This window comes from Nipponia nippon, unplaced genomic scaffold (genome assembly GCF_047370975.1).
Source record: "Nipponia nippon isolate SJK-2023a ecotype South Korea unplaced genomic scaffold, ASM4737097v1 scaffold_4, whole genome shotgun sequence".
In the NCBI taxonomy this organism is placed as follows: Eukaryota; Metazoa; Chordata; class Aves; order Pelecaniformes; family Threskiornithidae; genus Nipponia; species Nipponia nippon.
Window position 1 is genome coordinate 11,588,837 of NW_028262358.1, and position 14,930 is coordinate 11,603,766.

A 14,930-nucleotide genomic window follows, 5' to 3' on the forward strand; every position below is an offset into this window, starting at 1 on the left:
ATGTGCATAAGTCAATTATTTGAGAATAGAGTCCTTAATTTCTTCAGGCTCTATAAAAAGAATTTTGGCATCTGCACATATTTATTTTAGAGATATAGGGGTAAATCTTCAGCACAGAGCATGGGGAGTTAACCATGGAACATTCATTAACGTTAATGGGATTTCTATGGCTAATTCCCCACACACTGGCTGAAAATTTAGCCCAAAGAGATTTGAAAAGTGATGTTGAGAAGCAAGTTGGTCGGTTAGCCTCATTACTTTCATGTTATTAACTGCTCTATCTGCCACCGGCTTTGTATGAACACTGAGATATTATACTTCGCAGCTAATAATAAAGGACTGTATGCTAAATACAGACTAGTGTGGAGGTAAAATAATGCAGTTATATGAGCAAATTTTGGGTATTTTCAGAAAAAATCTGCAAAGCCATAGAATAGAAGAAGGAAAAAAAAAGATATTAAGGCATATTTTTAGACAGCAGAAATGGTTTACATTTCCAGTATCTCTAGTACAGCTTTAGCACCAAAAGAAGGTAACTCTCTTATTTTAAACTTAGTATTCCACTATTGGGATCTAACTTCAGAGCTGGCCAACTCTGAGCAGGGGCTTGCACCCAATGACTTCCAGGTTCCTTCCAGCTTAAATTATTGCATGATTTGGACTTAGTATAGCATTTTTCTTAAAGCCTTTTTGGACTAGTTTTCTTTTGTAAAAGTTAATTGAGATAAGATAAGAAAGTCAGTTTCTGTTTATCTTAAAATTTTGAAGAATGATTGAAACCTGGGCAAACATAAAAAGCTATTTCATCTACTAAATTGAGAATATAGTTTTAAAAGGAAATACAGGCTCTAATTTTAAAAGTTTTATCAGATTTATGTTGCTCTTTTTTTTGTGTTAAGGATATGCAACGGAGAATGTGTGTGAAATGTGAATATATATGTGCTTGTGCATATGTATATTCACATTTCTGTTTCTCTTGTATCTTAGCAGTTTCCCGTCCTTTTTAGGGGACCCATTAAATTGCTTTTCCAGTTGTTATTCAGAGCAGTCAGTAGCCAGCCATTAGAGGGTGCTTCTGCACCAAGGAGCTCTCTTTTCTTAAAACCCAATTTACTTAACATTAAGTATTTGTAGATTTAATGAAGAATCATTTTGTGTTTCCTAGAATTAACCCAATTTCTTCTTTAATTTGCATTACTTTGTGGAGTACTATTCTTGGAATTCAGAGGATTAAAATGCGGATAACTAAAGGGGATTCAGAGAGGGTGGAATGATTCAAAGCAGCAAAATTATTACGTTTTGTAATTGTTAATGTAAAACCAAAAGAAAATATACGTGGACCCTATGCAAGTAAAAAATGGGCTGGTCTCTTACCTAATTAATGACAGAGATGAGCATCTGTACTTTATAGCATTTGCTTACAATATTACTGCCTCTTTTAGAAATAGATGCATTCATTATAACTCCACTGCATATATTTGCAGCAAGAATAGTAAAATGGATGCAGGTTGTAAATTTTTGCCATTGCTAGTAAGGATTTAAAAATAAAACTCTCAGTATTTTTTTTTTCTCTAGAATCATCATGATTCCTCATTCAGTAGTAAACTTAAAAACGGTATGTCTTTGCTGTAAGAATGGGCAGACAGCAGAGTAGATAACTGGGTTTATAGCCATTTATCCCAGGAATACTATTTTAAAGCCTGCACTTCTGACCCAGGACGTTGGTGCAAGGTGAGTGAAGGAGAATGGAAATAGGAAGATTTCTAAGAGAAAATTCTGCTGTTATGGAATTGGTTCCTAAGACCCATTGAATAAAAGTCATTAAATTTCAAAAGTGGCACATACTACAAAGCAGTACATCTCAATTATGCGCTCAGCAAAGAAATCTGCCACCTGCAAATCTTTGTCAAAGCCAGCCCATGGAGATGGTGATTCTGAAAATATTCCTCCTGGAGAAGTTAGTACATCTTTGCACCAGTTTTCAGATTCGTGTTGAGGATTCCTGATATTCAATTGCTTTTGAAAGCTGCGAAAACTTCCAAAGACCTTCTCTAGCAAAATGTCGATTGACAGCTGGAGGAACTGGCACTCAGCTCAGAAAGGAGAGGGAGAAAAATCTTCTTCAGGAGCTTCTTATGAAGCCATATAACCTCCTAAGCCTTAAACAAAAAGGGAAGCAAAATGTCCCTTCAGGCATAAGTGTCCGCATTTTTATTGCACCTGTATATGTTGATATGCTCATAGTACCATATTTGTATCAAGGGCTGCTGGTACTGCTGTCTCCAAATTTACATATACATCACTTAGATATCTTTTCTGAGATTGTAAGGGCCCTTCTCAAAAGGCGATGTTTACGTTGCAAGAACACGTGGAATGAAAATCCGTGAATCTCCCTAACATCATACCTAACAACTTGGGAATTTAGTATTTGCATACATATTTAAGTAATATAAATTTCAACATCAGTGGGTGTGCTTTGTGAAGCTGTCATGCGTTGTTGTATAACTAATTTCATTCTAATTCTTCCAAGAGATTATATGATTATATGATTATATGATTATTTGTGTTTCTTTTAGCTGTTAAAAGGTATACATTTTTTGTTTAGTACCGAGACTGTCTGGTTCAGACTCAAGTCAATTTTTTTCTAATTTGGGAGCAGAATCTAGGCAAAAGTAAAATGTCCTTCTTAAGCATATCAAGCAACAGAATAACTGGATATTGTGAACATCTTGTTCTTTCTATATAAAATTTGGAGCTTCTGAATGAATACACAGAATGACTGGTAGCATGTGAGTTCTTTGAAGATATTAGGCATTGAAGGTTATGTCATGTGTCGTTTTGAAGGTAATTGTTCATAGATTTTCAAAGAGATTTTTAGATTAGACCCATGACAACAATGTAACACGTTACTAAGGAATTCTGTAATGTAACAGTTTATACAATGCCCAGCAAATTTTAGCCCTAATCTGGTCAGTGTTTGGTACTATTCTTGTGCAAACCATAGTAGTACTGTAATTTGGAACAAAATATTGGTGTACACATGCTGCTCGCTAGGAGCTTGGACCAATTGACCCAGCAGTAGGTTTTCCTCTGAGCTGAATGATAACAGGATCCAGTTTTAAGTTACAAACTTTTTTAAAATTAGCTAGATGGGTTTTTCTGCTGGTAGCATTTGAGTAGCTGTTGTAAATCACTGGTTGAGTTCACAACTGGTATTTTAAAATTAGAACCAGACAGGTAACAATGGTTAAATGAGAACAAGGAGTCTGCCTAATCTTATACTGTAGTAAGCTAATTACTCCTTCTGGTATTATACTTTATAATTTTAACAGATTTTGGAGGGTTGATTCCTTCAGTAAACATTCCTTATATTAGCAAGAGCTGCTTTGTATTACTTTTTTTCAACAATTACCATAAATCCATCAGTTAATGATGGGAGGAGAGCTAATAAGCATTGTCATGAAAAGAAAGGATAGATGATCAAATATACTGGATATGCTAACTTGTGACTAAAGATAGTAAGGAGGCACGTATTTTGATTATGTCAATCTTGTCTCCTTCAAATCTGTCCACTAGGAAAACAAACTCAATATACAGCTGGACAAGACAGACAGTAAGCCTGAAGCCAGATAGTACATCACCAGTATTATCTAGAAAAATAGATGGTCGTTTCTCTGGAGAACTAATTCACATTTCTCTCCATAATTCAACTACACGTTGGGAAGATGCTGCAAGCTAGCTGGTTGTTTCTAAAGTATAAGAGTTGACTAAAAGCCCATTTTACATTTAAAGAAGATTATAAAACATAAAATGTACAAATTCCACCAGTGCATTATTTTACAGAAATTCAGAAGAAATAGTAGCCTATGCCGACCAGAAATTAGAGCAATCACATATATTCTTTCAAGACATGAAACTGGGGTTGGTATATGAAATTACCTCTGCATCAGTGTCAATATCTAGCATATCAGATAAAGATACTGTAATTTTCTGCTTTTTGAGGCAGATGAAGCTGATCATGAAGTGACACCTAGCAGTTTTCATCCAGTGGTGATGGTATTATTAGCAAGAGGAGAGTCTTCCTTAAGAACTGTTGGATGATGTCCGCTATCTATGTGATCTCTTGCAGATCCTAAAACTCAATTTCTTTACTATGGATACTAAAATTTACAGGGATAGTGCTGGCAGTTACTAAATCTATTGTCTTTCTGTTGTAAGACAGGTTTGAGACTAAAGCTGTTTTAAATACTGGTCAAAGGCAAGGGCAGGTATCTTCTTGACAGCTTGTCTTACTCTGCTCACATAATAGGTAGAATGAAGATGGACTGAGCTTTCGGCCCTTGAAATGCTTGTATTAGTACTGTAGTCAGTTTGGGTCCCCTACATAGTCAGTAGAAAGAGATTCGGCCACATTTTTCTTTCATGTATGTGTTCTTGGACAGCACTTAACCACTGCGGTAGCCGAACGCTGTCATGTGGCCGTCCATCTTACAGACAGCAGTCTGGCAACTTGGACAAAAGGCGGGATTACCTTGGATTCTTCGTCAGCAGATTCGGAAAGACTGCATCCCGTTCAGCCACATTCAGATCGGTGTCACTGCCAGAGACATGAATGCTTAAAAAGAGAAGCTCATGTCGTGAGTAAACTGGTGAATTAACTGAGCATCTCAAGTTAATTCTCTGGCAGGAAATGTTTCTTTTGGTTTTGGTAACTGGATTGCTGAAATAATTTTTTTTTCTGTAAAAAATACTCAGTTTTGCCTTGATCTTTCTCCTCTCTGTCTCTCCCAGCCTCCCCCCCCCCCCCCCCCCCGCCCCAACTTGCCGTTTGTCTCACGCTATGGACTGGACCTATTTTGGTTGTGGTTTTGAGTAAGATAGATTTCTGAAACTAGCTGTACTTATAAACCAAATATTTTACTCCCATGGCTCTCCTAAGAGTAGTAGAGTAGTTTGTAGTTCAATTTTAAAATCTGTGTACATTTTGTTTTATATATGACCCCACCACTCAACAGTTTCAAATGTGATTATGAAAATGTTTAAACAAATGAATTTTTTTCTTCAAAGTTATTTTCCCTAACGCATATCTGCATAATTAGAACATAGCATAAACTATACTGTGGCATTACAATCAGAAATTAATTATTGTAACATGAAATTTTCATTTTTTGTCTTTCCTAACTGCAAAGGTGAGTATGGCTTAAAATTGAAAAAATATTAGTCCTTTTCATAGAAACCTGTTTGAAGATCATAAAGGAGTACAAAAGAAGAAAAGCTTTTTGTTTCTGTTTGCAATCAAATCTTTCTTAAAAGGAAGTCTGACACACAGGCATTGTAGTTTTTTTTTAATATTACATTGAAGAAAGCAAGATACAAGTCTCACTGGATTAACTGGAATTGAAGTATAGCAGAAAAAAAAATTTAAAAATAAATGCTCGCAAACAAGAAGCTCAATGAGCCTTGCAAATGGCTATTCAAAGGTGATTTTCAAATATCAGTGAAGCTTAATTTATTGCTTGCCTAATTTAATGCCTGTATCAAAACAAAACAGAAGAAAATAGGTCAACATAAATAAGCTACTGAAAATTATTTAAATGGCAAAACATTCTGAAAAAGAATACAAAAAATACATTTAAAGATGATGTAGATCTACAAATAGTCAGTCTAGTCTAGTAAATTTATTCAGCTCATACAATGTACTCAGAAATATATTTCTGTTTTTAAAGACAGCTTGCAGATTTGCAAGATTTGTAAATCAAATCAACGTGTTTGTCAATGTGCTTTTGAAAATTCTTTAAACAAGTACTCAGTTAACATGCGTTAGTATAAAATGTTAAAGGCAAGAGCTGTACAGTTCAGTGAGAAATTTGTTGGTACAGAACATAAACAAGAGGAAAACTAAATAGATGTTCATGCTATGTTTTCAGTGTTGTGCTTAAAAAAATTAACTGACATCCTTACAGATCAGGTTAGTAGTTTGATAGCTAAATCTGAAACGCTGCATAAAAATATAGAAGAATCCTATTTGTTTAGGTGCAAGTGTAGTTGAAATTCAGATTGAACTATGGTTAACTCATTGCTTTGGACATAACTATTGTTCTGATCAGTGTTTATTTAACAGTAGCAGCCCATGCTGCAAGGCCAGTTGATGAACTAAAATGCCTATGCCTAGAAGTGTAAGCGGGAAGAAACAGTTCAGATCTGTTGCTGTCAATAGTACTGCTGTAAACCCACACATTTACATAATTAATTTCCAATGTGGACTGGTGTTCTCATTTTAAAGACCTGCTGATACAAACCTCCTTTGCAAACAGGAGTTGCAACCATGGTAAGGCAACGGAGCAAGGACTTTTCCTGTGCTTGAATAATTTGCAGGTCCTTTCACCTTCTGATGCTCGTTTCTGCTTAGCTTAAAAAAAGAGAGATTTTGTTATCTTCTCTTTTGGCTGACCCTAAGAAATCACTGTTACGAAATTTTATGACCCACTGACCTTTAGTATTGAAAAATCGGTTAATTTACAACAACAATCACTGTCTAAAAGAATAGCGTAAAACAGTTTGACATTTAGTACTTCTGTAATTACCTTATGTCATGTGTCAGCACTGGCTATCTGTAGTTTGAATCACTTATCTACTATCTGGTTTATATAAAGGCCTTCAGGGTCTTTATCAAAATGTGTATATGAACTTTTCACTCTGAAATAAAAACCCGGGTCAATTATATCTATTTTCTGTGACCTTCTTAACTTTTCACACCCACTCTGCCAGAGAGTTGTTGTAGATTGTAATACTTGCCTGCAGTATCAATTGGAGAACGATTCCTAGCTTCATTAATGTTGTCAGAGGTGTGGCTGATACATAAACGAAGTATCTTCTTGCTAAATGGCATTACCTCCCTCAAATTCATTCTGCTTCACTGTTGTTAATCGTATTATCTGTTCAGTTAAGCTATAGCTGTCTTTCAAGAGAGCGTACCAATAATACATATTGGAAGTGTGTTTCTGAAGGTAGAAGAGGCAGTAGTGTGGTTTGGGCAGTAGGCAAGAATTTAGTTTCTGATCCTGTCATCATCTACTTGGGTGACAACTCAGCAAAAATTGTGCCTCGGTTTTGACACATGAACAAGCAATTAGGTGGCAACAGGTTACCCCCATATAGATTTCCTGTACTATTTCCACACGTGTCCTTGAACTTCAGCACCCTCTATCTAGTAGATAGAGTTTTAGTTTAGAGCTCAGGGGATGAATTGGACGGCTGTCTCTCAGCCAACAATTCACATCCTGAACAATGACCTGCATGGCTTTTTGTCCACATACAACTAATCTGTTCTATAATAATATCTCAAACACTGGTGCTTAATATTAATGTAAATTAAGTCTGGCAGCAGGGTTTTTTTTGTTACGGTTTAATGACATGATCCTACTATGAGCTTTGCCATGGTGGTAAAGGAGACCATCACTACAGAACCAGTTGCAAGATCAGGGCCTCAACATTTTGAACGCAGTTAAAATAGTTGAGTATAAATGCATTAAGCCCAAGATAATTGCGCAAGAAGTAATCTTCATTGATAGCAACTGGAGGTACAATGTTTGTTCTGTTTTACAGCATTTACAGAATTTCAGTGTTCTTAGTATGTGTCCAATAGTCTTAATGTTCTTAAGGAGCTATATGTATATTTTATAGTTAAATATGTAAATATCTTAAAGTATGAAAACTCAGTAAATATAACTGTTATTGCAAAAAAAAAAAAAAGGATTATTTTCAGACTCAAAAAACAATAAAACAAACCTCACAAAAATTAATTCAATGGAGCATGATAAAACTTCACAGCATATGGGAATAAATTTACAATGTTTAATTTTCATACCAGAATTCTTGAGTTATCAGATAATGTATTTCCTTTCAATTATTATTCTGCAAGCCATATTTTGGCCTTTCTTACAATAGAAGCTTCACTGTGTATTTTAATACAGAATGCTCTTGTGTGGTGTTCACCCATCTACAAAATAGTTTTCCTATTTAGACTGGGGAAGTTAGAATAAGGAAAAGAATTTGCTTCATTCAGGTGTTTGGCAAAAATATTCCCAGTCATCGAAGTCTGAAGAGAAAGAAAGTAGCAACAGTAAATATTTGCCTAGAACTTAAGATTTATGATAATTCAACAACTTGTTATTTGTGTTAGCTGAAAAGATTCTTAAACCAATATTATAATATGAAATATTATGCACTGAGTAGATTTATAAGAGCATACCTGTATTTCTACTTCGTAAAATCAGAGGTTGGTCTTACGGACAGGGGACCTGATTTTCATTTATACTACAAAATCTACACTTCTTTTCTCAGTGGAAAAGGGATTTAAAGGAGAACTACATAAACATAAGAATAAAGCCCACTGTGCTACGAAAGATAGCAAAGATCTCAGGCAAGGAGTTTCAGTCCCAGGAGTAGTAGTAGTGAGGATGGGCTGACCTAGGCTCAGAAAAAGTAGCTGCAGGCAAGGAGGTGTCTGAGTTCAACAAGCATCTAAGAAAAAGGGAAGAAAAAGAAAAAGGACGAGCCCAAGCCTGCTTATAAAGCAGAAGGTGACATGCTGCTGTGATGATCTGGAAGCAGAGGTACTGGGGAGAAGAGGGGGGCTGGTGAGATACCAGTGGGCCAGCTGCAAGAGATCTAGTCATGTGTGCCGACAGCAGAAAGAATGGGGACTACCAAAGCCGGCTTGCAGTTGCCATTACAGAAGAATTAGTAATCCATTTGATCCAAATTTTATCAGGTCAGTATTGTTTTATGTAGCCATGGCATTTTTGATCTGATCTTGAGTGACAGAACAGCATTCACTGTTGCGGTTAACCACACTCTCACTGTAAAGGCGACTGTGACCCTGACTGCCATTTATTATGCACTGCAGAGCTTCTATTTACGATACACGCATCTCAGACTTTGCCAGTGCAAAGTGAAAGATGAGGACTAGAACCTCTACTTATCAGAAAATTAAGTTAAATTTCCACAATTAAATGAATTTAAGAATGAAGTGAGAATAGTTTATTTTCTGCATAGGTGATAGAATTGCTAAACTGTGCAGTCCAAAGAAAGGATTGCACAATGGGAGGGTTGATCAGAATGCCATCTTTGCACCGATTTAACTGCTAACCAAATTAAAACTACGCCATTCTGTGCTATTTCTACAATGTCTTAAATCCAAACATTTGTGAAATTTAAAAGTGTTGTGGCTAAAAATTCAGAGCTGATCTTACTAATGGACCCATTGACCCAAGGCCTTAAAACATGATCGGACTCCTATAGTCACTAGATTTCTACACAGGAGCAAGAAACTTCACACATACCTATTTGCATGATTTGGTCTAAATGCTTGGGCCAGTGTCACAGATGAGAAGTAGCGTGCTTACTCTCTTGTATCCATTAGTGAGGAACAAGTACATTTGGCAGTGTCTGTACGGCAATTCGTTCACCAAGCAACAGAACTAAAGAATTTCCAGTGATCTCCCCCTGCCCAGCTGACGTGCGCTTTGTGCTTGTCTCGTATGCGGTAGTGGTATAGCCAATCTATACAATATATGCTCTTCTCAGTCCCCACATCTGCCCCCTTTTTCAGCAAGAAAAGGGATAAGGGCCTGAGCTATCACTATGTGTCCCTCAGTTCTGGTACTAAGACAATCTTTCCTTGTGCCCACCTGCAGATTTGCACAGTGTTTGCAGGAATTACATGTTTTTGAGAATTTCTTTTCTGAGAAAACAAATCAGAAAATTAGATTTAGCTTGATCAACGGATTAAAAAATTAAAAAGGTTAGACTGACACACAAACAGAAGCCTCATTTTCTTAAACCAAATTAAAACTATTAATATACATACATAAATGTAGCAGTGCTACATTTAATTGCTGTGCTACTGACTTTTGGTGGAATAAATTGCAGATGTGAAGGAAGAATCTGGGTTGTTGCTGCTTAATGCCAGAATACAAAATGAAGTTTTACAAATTCTCATGATTTTACTGACTTTATTTCTGTATGTGTTTATTATATATCAAACAGGTTATGGCTTCATACAACTGTAAAAAGTGGAAGCCTATCTTGTAAGATTGGGAGAATATTTTGCAATTATTATCTATGGGAACATGACTGAGAAAAAATTTTACTGGTCTATTTTTAAGTGAATAATTACAGTAAATTTTAAGTTGATGTAGCTAAAAATGTAAAAGATGGTATGTTTAAAATTTTATTTTCCATGCTTTACACAAATAAATTGTTTCATCAACTTAAAGCGTAGAGCAAGTAGCTACTGATCTAATGCACATAGTTCGATCTAAACTTTATCTTACAGAGTCAAATACTACATTTGTGAATCATATCTGTGCTGCAGGGAGTTTCTCTCCTTGGTGAAGGAGAAATTGGTCATGAAGAGGAAGAAAAAACAGGCAATGATTTCTGCTCCAAATATTATATCACGGAAACATAGAATAAGTTGTAGGATGACTTGATGACTTAACTTGTTTGTTGAACATTTGGTGTCTGAGTTACAGAACAGACATTGGGAATGAGCTGTAGCGATGCCAAAGATAGGATGTTAACATTGGAGGGGTGGAGGAAGGGAGGCAGAACTAAGATCGAGGGTAGTCTGTTCTGGAATCTATAGCTAGTAGAGCTATTGTGTAATTAATCCCCAGTCAAACAACAAAAAAAACCCCATATTTTTCTGAATTAGAGTACCTTGTGGCTATTATATTTTCCATTTTTCTGAAAAAAATTAGACCTGTAGAACATGAAAGCAATCTGGAGTAGGAGAAAACAAAAGGGTGGCCTGTCCTGATTGTCCTTGGCAATGCTAGGTTAACGGTTGGACTCGATGATCTTAAGGGTCTTTTCCAACCTTAATGATTCTATGATTCTTATAAAATAATTCCTGGTATATATATTTTTTTTTGCCAAGAAAGTCTAGATACCATGTGAGTAGTGAAAATGGATTCTGCAGCATTTTCTTTTATTTGGGCATTTTGTCCTATAATATCTGCCCAAACCCACATCTGAAGCACCTTGTCTAGGATGTGTACACAGGTTATTGCAGTAGCTTTGTAACTGCTGTGGCATAGAGGTGCCTGCTTTCTGACCAGCTTTGTATTTTACCTTGTTTCTGCTCCTAGGAGTGTGTCCCATACTACAGAGATATTTTGGAGGGATCCCCCGTGTTTATCGCTCTTTTGTTAGGAACGCTGGATTTCTGGGAGCACATTGGCCCACCTTCCATGGAATAGGCAAATGGTTGTCAAATGCTGTCCCGTAGCCTGGCAGTTACAGGATTACTCTTAGAGGGGGACTTGGGACAGTGTTGTGGGACCGAGCCATGACTCTGGCACATAAACTGCACAGTTCAGATAGTCTGTTGTAGTCAGCATTTCCTATTCTTGGGATGCACTCACCTCAGGAGCTGCGCATTGCCTTTCACAAACACCCCACTCTCCCAAGTAACTGTATGGAAAGAGGAGAAATACAATATTGGTGCCCTGGATCACTCGTGCAGTGCATGGTTCCTAATTATTTGGCACGACAACAGCTAAATTGAAGGTGTCAGAGTGGACCCTAGATATGAATTTCAGCATTTGTTGATGTTACAAGGTGACCAGATGGTTATTTTCTGTATCAGTGGTTAAACAAAGATTTACTAAACTGAGAATTTTTTTTTAAGCAAAGCGTTCCTTCCGCAGATACTGGAGCAGGCTAACCATTGCAGAACATCTCCATTTGTCAGTAAGCTTTTGCAACCACCAAAATATCCCTGCCTATTGTTTGTGGAGATATTGTGAAAGCAGACAGTCAGTGTTGCGTGAGCCAGAAAAAAGAGCTCGCTATTAAATTGAATTCCAGTTTTACCTTAACAATAGAGTTATTTTATCCCATTTTTCCCAAATTCTACTCAATTTTAAAGAGGGACGATGGAGTCCTTAAAGCTCAACGTGAGGAATTTTTATATTTTTTTCATACCCACCTCTTTGCAATAGCAGGGCCTAGCTCATGTAGTTAAAGCAACATTGTAAATTCTGAGACGCACTTTTCAAATACAGAAAGATCCCTTTGTCGTCATCATCCTCATCCCCATTGTACTGGAATATAATGGTGTGGCAAATGGTGAGATGTAGTTGCACAACTCTGAAAGGTGGCGTGTATTCCCTCAAAAGGAACAAGGAAGAATAATTCCTCTGAACAAAATATTCAGACTTTACAATGCCGTATTTTGTTACAGAAGCAAATTTTCTTTTATTCCCCCCCCCTGTAGAGTATAACTAATCAGAAGGTATTTCAGATTAAAGTATTGGTAGACTGGATCAGTACTTTTTGGGCAGGTGTCCATTCTCACTGGCACAACAGTAACCAGCATTCAAATAATTAGCTGTTTTGTGACTGCTCAGAGTCCAAAGAATGGGAGAAGCAAAAAGCTAAACTCAAGATTAGAATAATCAACAAAATGGCTTTTATGTTTTTAGGTACATGGAGAATTCTGTTTCATCTAGGTTATTCAGTGCAGAACTGAAATGCAGTTCTTAGAAGTCTTTGGGGTTTTAACATTTTCTTACAAACTTTCTTTTTTTCTCATTTTTTGGGGAAAATTTTTTAGAAATATGTGTCTCAGAGACTGACTATTTAGTGCTCATTTGAAAGCTTCTTTCTGATTTTTGGAGAGTTCCTTCTACGTCTCTGACACTCAGTGAAAAAATGACTTGAAAGTCTTCTCTGATCTGTCAGTTTGGAAGACACACAGCAGCATTAAAATGTTATGAGATAGCTTTATATTCAATAGGAAGACACAACTAAAAGGACTCCAAAGAGCTTTGGAGTAATTTGGGGAATTTATGTTAGATTATTTGTATTGCCAAAGTCTCCTAGTCTTACCTTGTCTTCTGGGCAGATGTGCCTTCTCTCCAGCTGAACAGATCATCTGCCAGTCAAAGGCTTCTGTTTTTTTCAGTCAACCCATGATAGGATTTGTAGAAGTTCACTCAATTCAATGATTTCCTATTAGTGAGAGATTCTAATCTAGGATCTATGGGCCTTGGGGAATGCAAGTTTTGTTTCACTTGCTAAACTAAGAAAGGAAAAAAAGAGAAAACAAATAAGAAAATTATAATGTACAATCTCCTTTTACTGTATTCCACATGGAAAATGAGGGGCTGCCCTCATCCATATTTATGCTAAAAATGGTTCCCATGTTCAACAGACGACCATGCTACTAATCTCCTCCCATTTTTTTTCCAGACCTCATTCTCACCCAAGATGAAAGTCTATTCCATTTACTAGACGTGTGTTGTAGGCTTTTATTTTTTGCCTTTTTTTTTTTTTTTTGTTAGAACTATGGGATTTAGTAAGTCAGCAAGCCTTTTTGTACATTTGGGGATCAGTGTAAAGAAAATGCTATTTCCAGTTGGTGCTATTTCAGTGGATTAGGCGGTGCATCAAAACATACATATTAGCTTGAGTGATAATACCTCAAGGTCTCGTAGCTCTGCTGGGACTATGATAGCTTCCTTGATGCTACCTGAGATTCTTGCATGTATTTTTCATCATACTACTCTTGACGTAAACATCTGATACTCCATTTGATAGGAATTCTGCAATCGTCTTGTAATTGGTTCATTATCTAGATGGCACTAATGGAAAGGAAATGAAGAGTCCACTTCAAAAAAGAAAAGTTCAAGTACAGTACCATACCAGTAGTGGGTCTGAAGTGTGCTGTATTTGTGTAAACTCCCCTTCAGAGTCCAGCTTTCAGTGGATTCTTCGGTGTAGCGGAAGAAATGAAAGTAATTGGTCTGATGGCCCACTTGTAACTACAGCACTGCAGGAAATTACTCAGGGAAGCCTGTTGATTACTGTGTCTCAGAAGATTCCCAATGCTCCTTTGAAACACAACACAGCCTCTAGTGGGAATATTCAGATGGATTGCTCAAAAAACCACAGTAAACACTTTATAACTGTAGTCAATGTACATAATATTTCAACTCATATATTTTATATGCTTCACATCTGTTGTTTTGTCAGTTTTAATTGGTTTAATGTAAGTTCTCTTTTTTATTTAGAATGACATAATTTTTTTATATTTAGCACTGTAATGTCTGCAAATATCATGTGTTCAAAACTTCTTCTTGGCTATATTGACACTTCCCAATGTACAGTGATTAAAAAATTTGGCCTGAAAGTCAAATTCTCCTATTTAAGCCAGATCTTTAAGTAGTGGCTTCACTTTTGCATGTGTCAAGGTAATAACCATACAGTAAAAATAGATTATAATATGTATATGAGAAGCATCAAGCACAATGTTATTCGCTTTGGTGAGAGCAGCTGTAAATATAAACAAATGTTGATTTGTGTCTATATATGGTGGATATATAGACATATATACATTTCTTATCCCATTCTTTCCTATGCATCATTCATTTTATCGCAGTTGAAAACTGCAACTTACATATAACAAAATATCATCGGTGCTAGGTTCTTCTAGCGCTTAGTTGTCAAAATACTTGCAGTTTCACTGGTGACAGAGAGTAATTAATTTGCTCATGCAGTTTCTTTCCTTCTTTCGATAGTGCTAAGGCTCCATCTGCTACCAGATGTCTTTCTGCCTGACTGAGATGTTCCTGTGGTCTTTGAAGACTAACTTACACATTAGAGGTGAGCCGTTACCCGTTACTAAAAACAAAACAGAAAAGCTTGTTGATGAATATTAAACTGATAAAATTCTGAATACCCAAATGAAGGGGGTTTTATACTTAGGAGAAAGAGAATTAGGCACCAGTACGATGTTTGATCTTGGTCAGCTTCTTTGCTTATCTCATCATAGAACTAGAGCATCCTTTCAAGTAAAAAATGTTAAGATTATATTTAATTGGATGCATTTTCCTTTTTCGGAAGCTATGCCCTACTTG

At 36.4% G+C, this 14,930-nt stretch overlaps 1 protein-coding gene across 5 annotated transcripts in view; it reads left to right on the forward strand.

Moving 5' to 3' along the window:
- Positions 1 to 14,930, forward strand: part of WDPCP (WD repeat containing planar cell polarity effector) — a 160,238-nt gene that overhangs the window by 35,899 nt on the left and 109,409 nt on the right. For all 5 annotated transcript variants that reach the window (XM_087775256.1, XM_087775258.1, XM_087775254.1 and 2 more), the window contains exon 3: positions 14,592 to 14,676. In XM_087775256.1, the coding sequence (XP_087631382.1) occupies positions 14,616 to 14,676 (61 nt within the window). In that variant the 5' untranslated portion in view covers positions 14,592 to 14,615. The remainder of the gene's footprint in view (positions 1 to 14,591; positions 14,677 to 14,930) is intronic.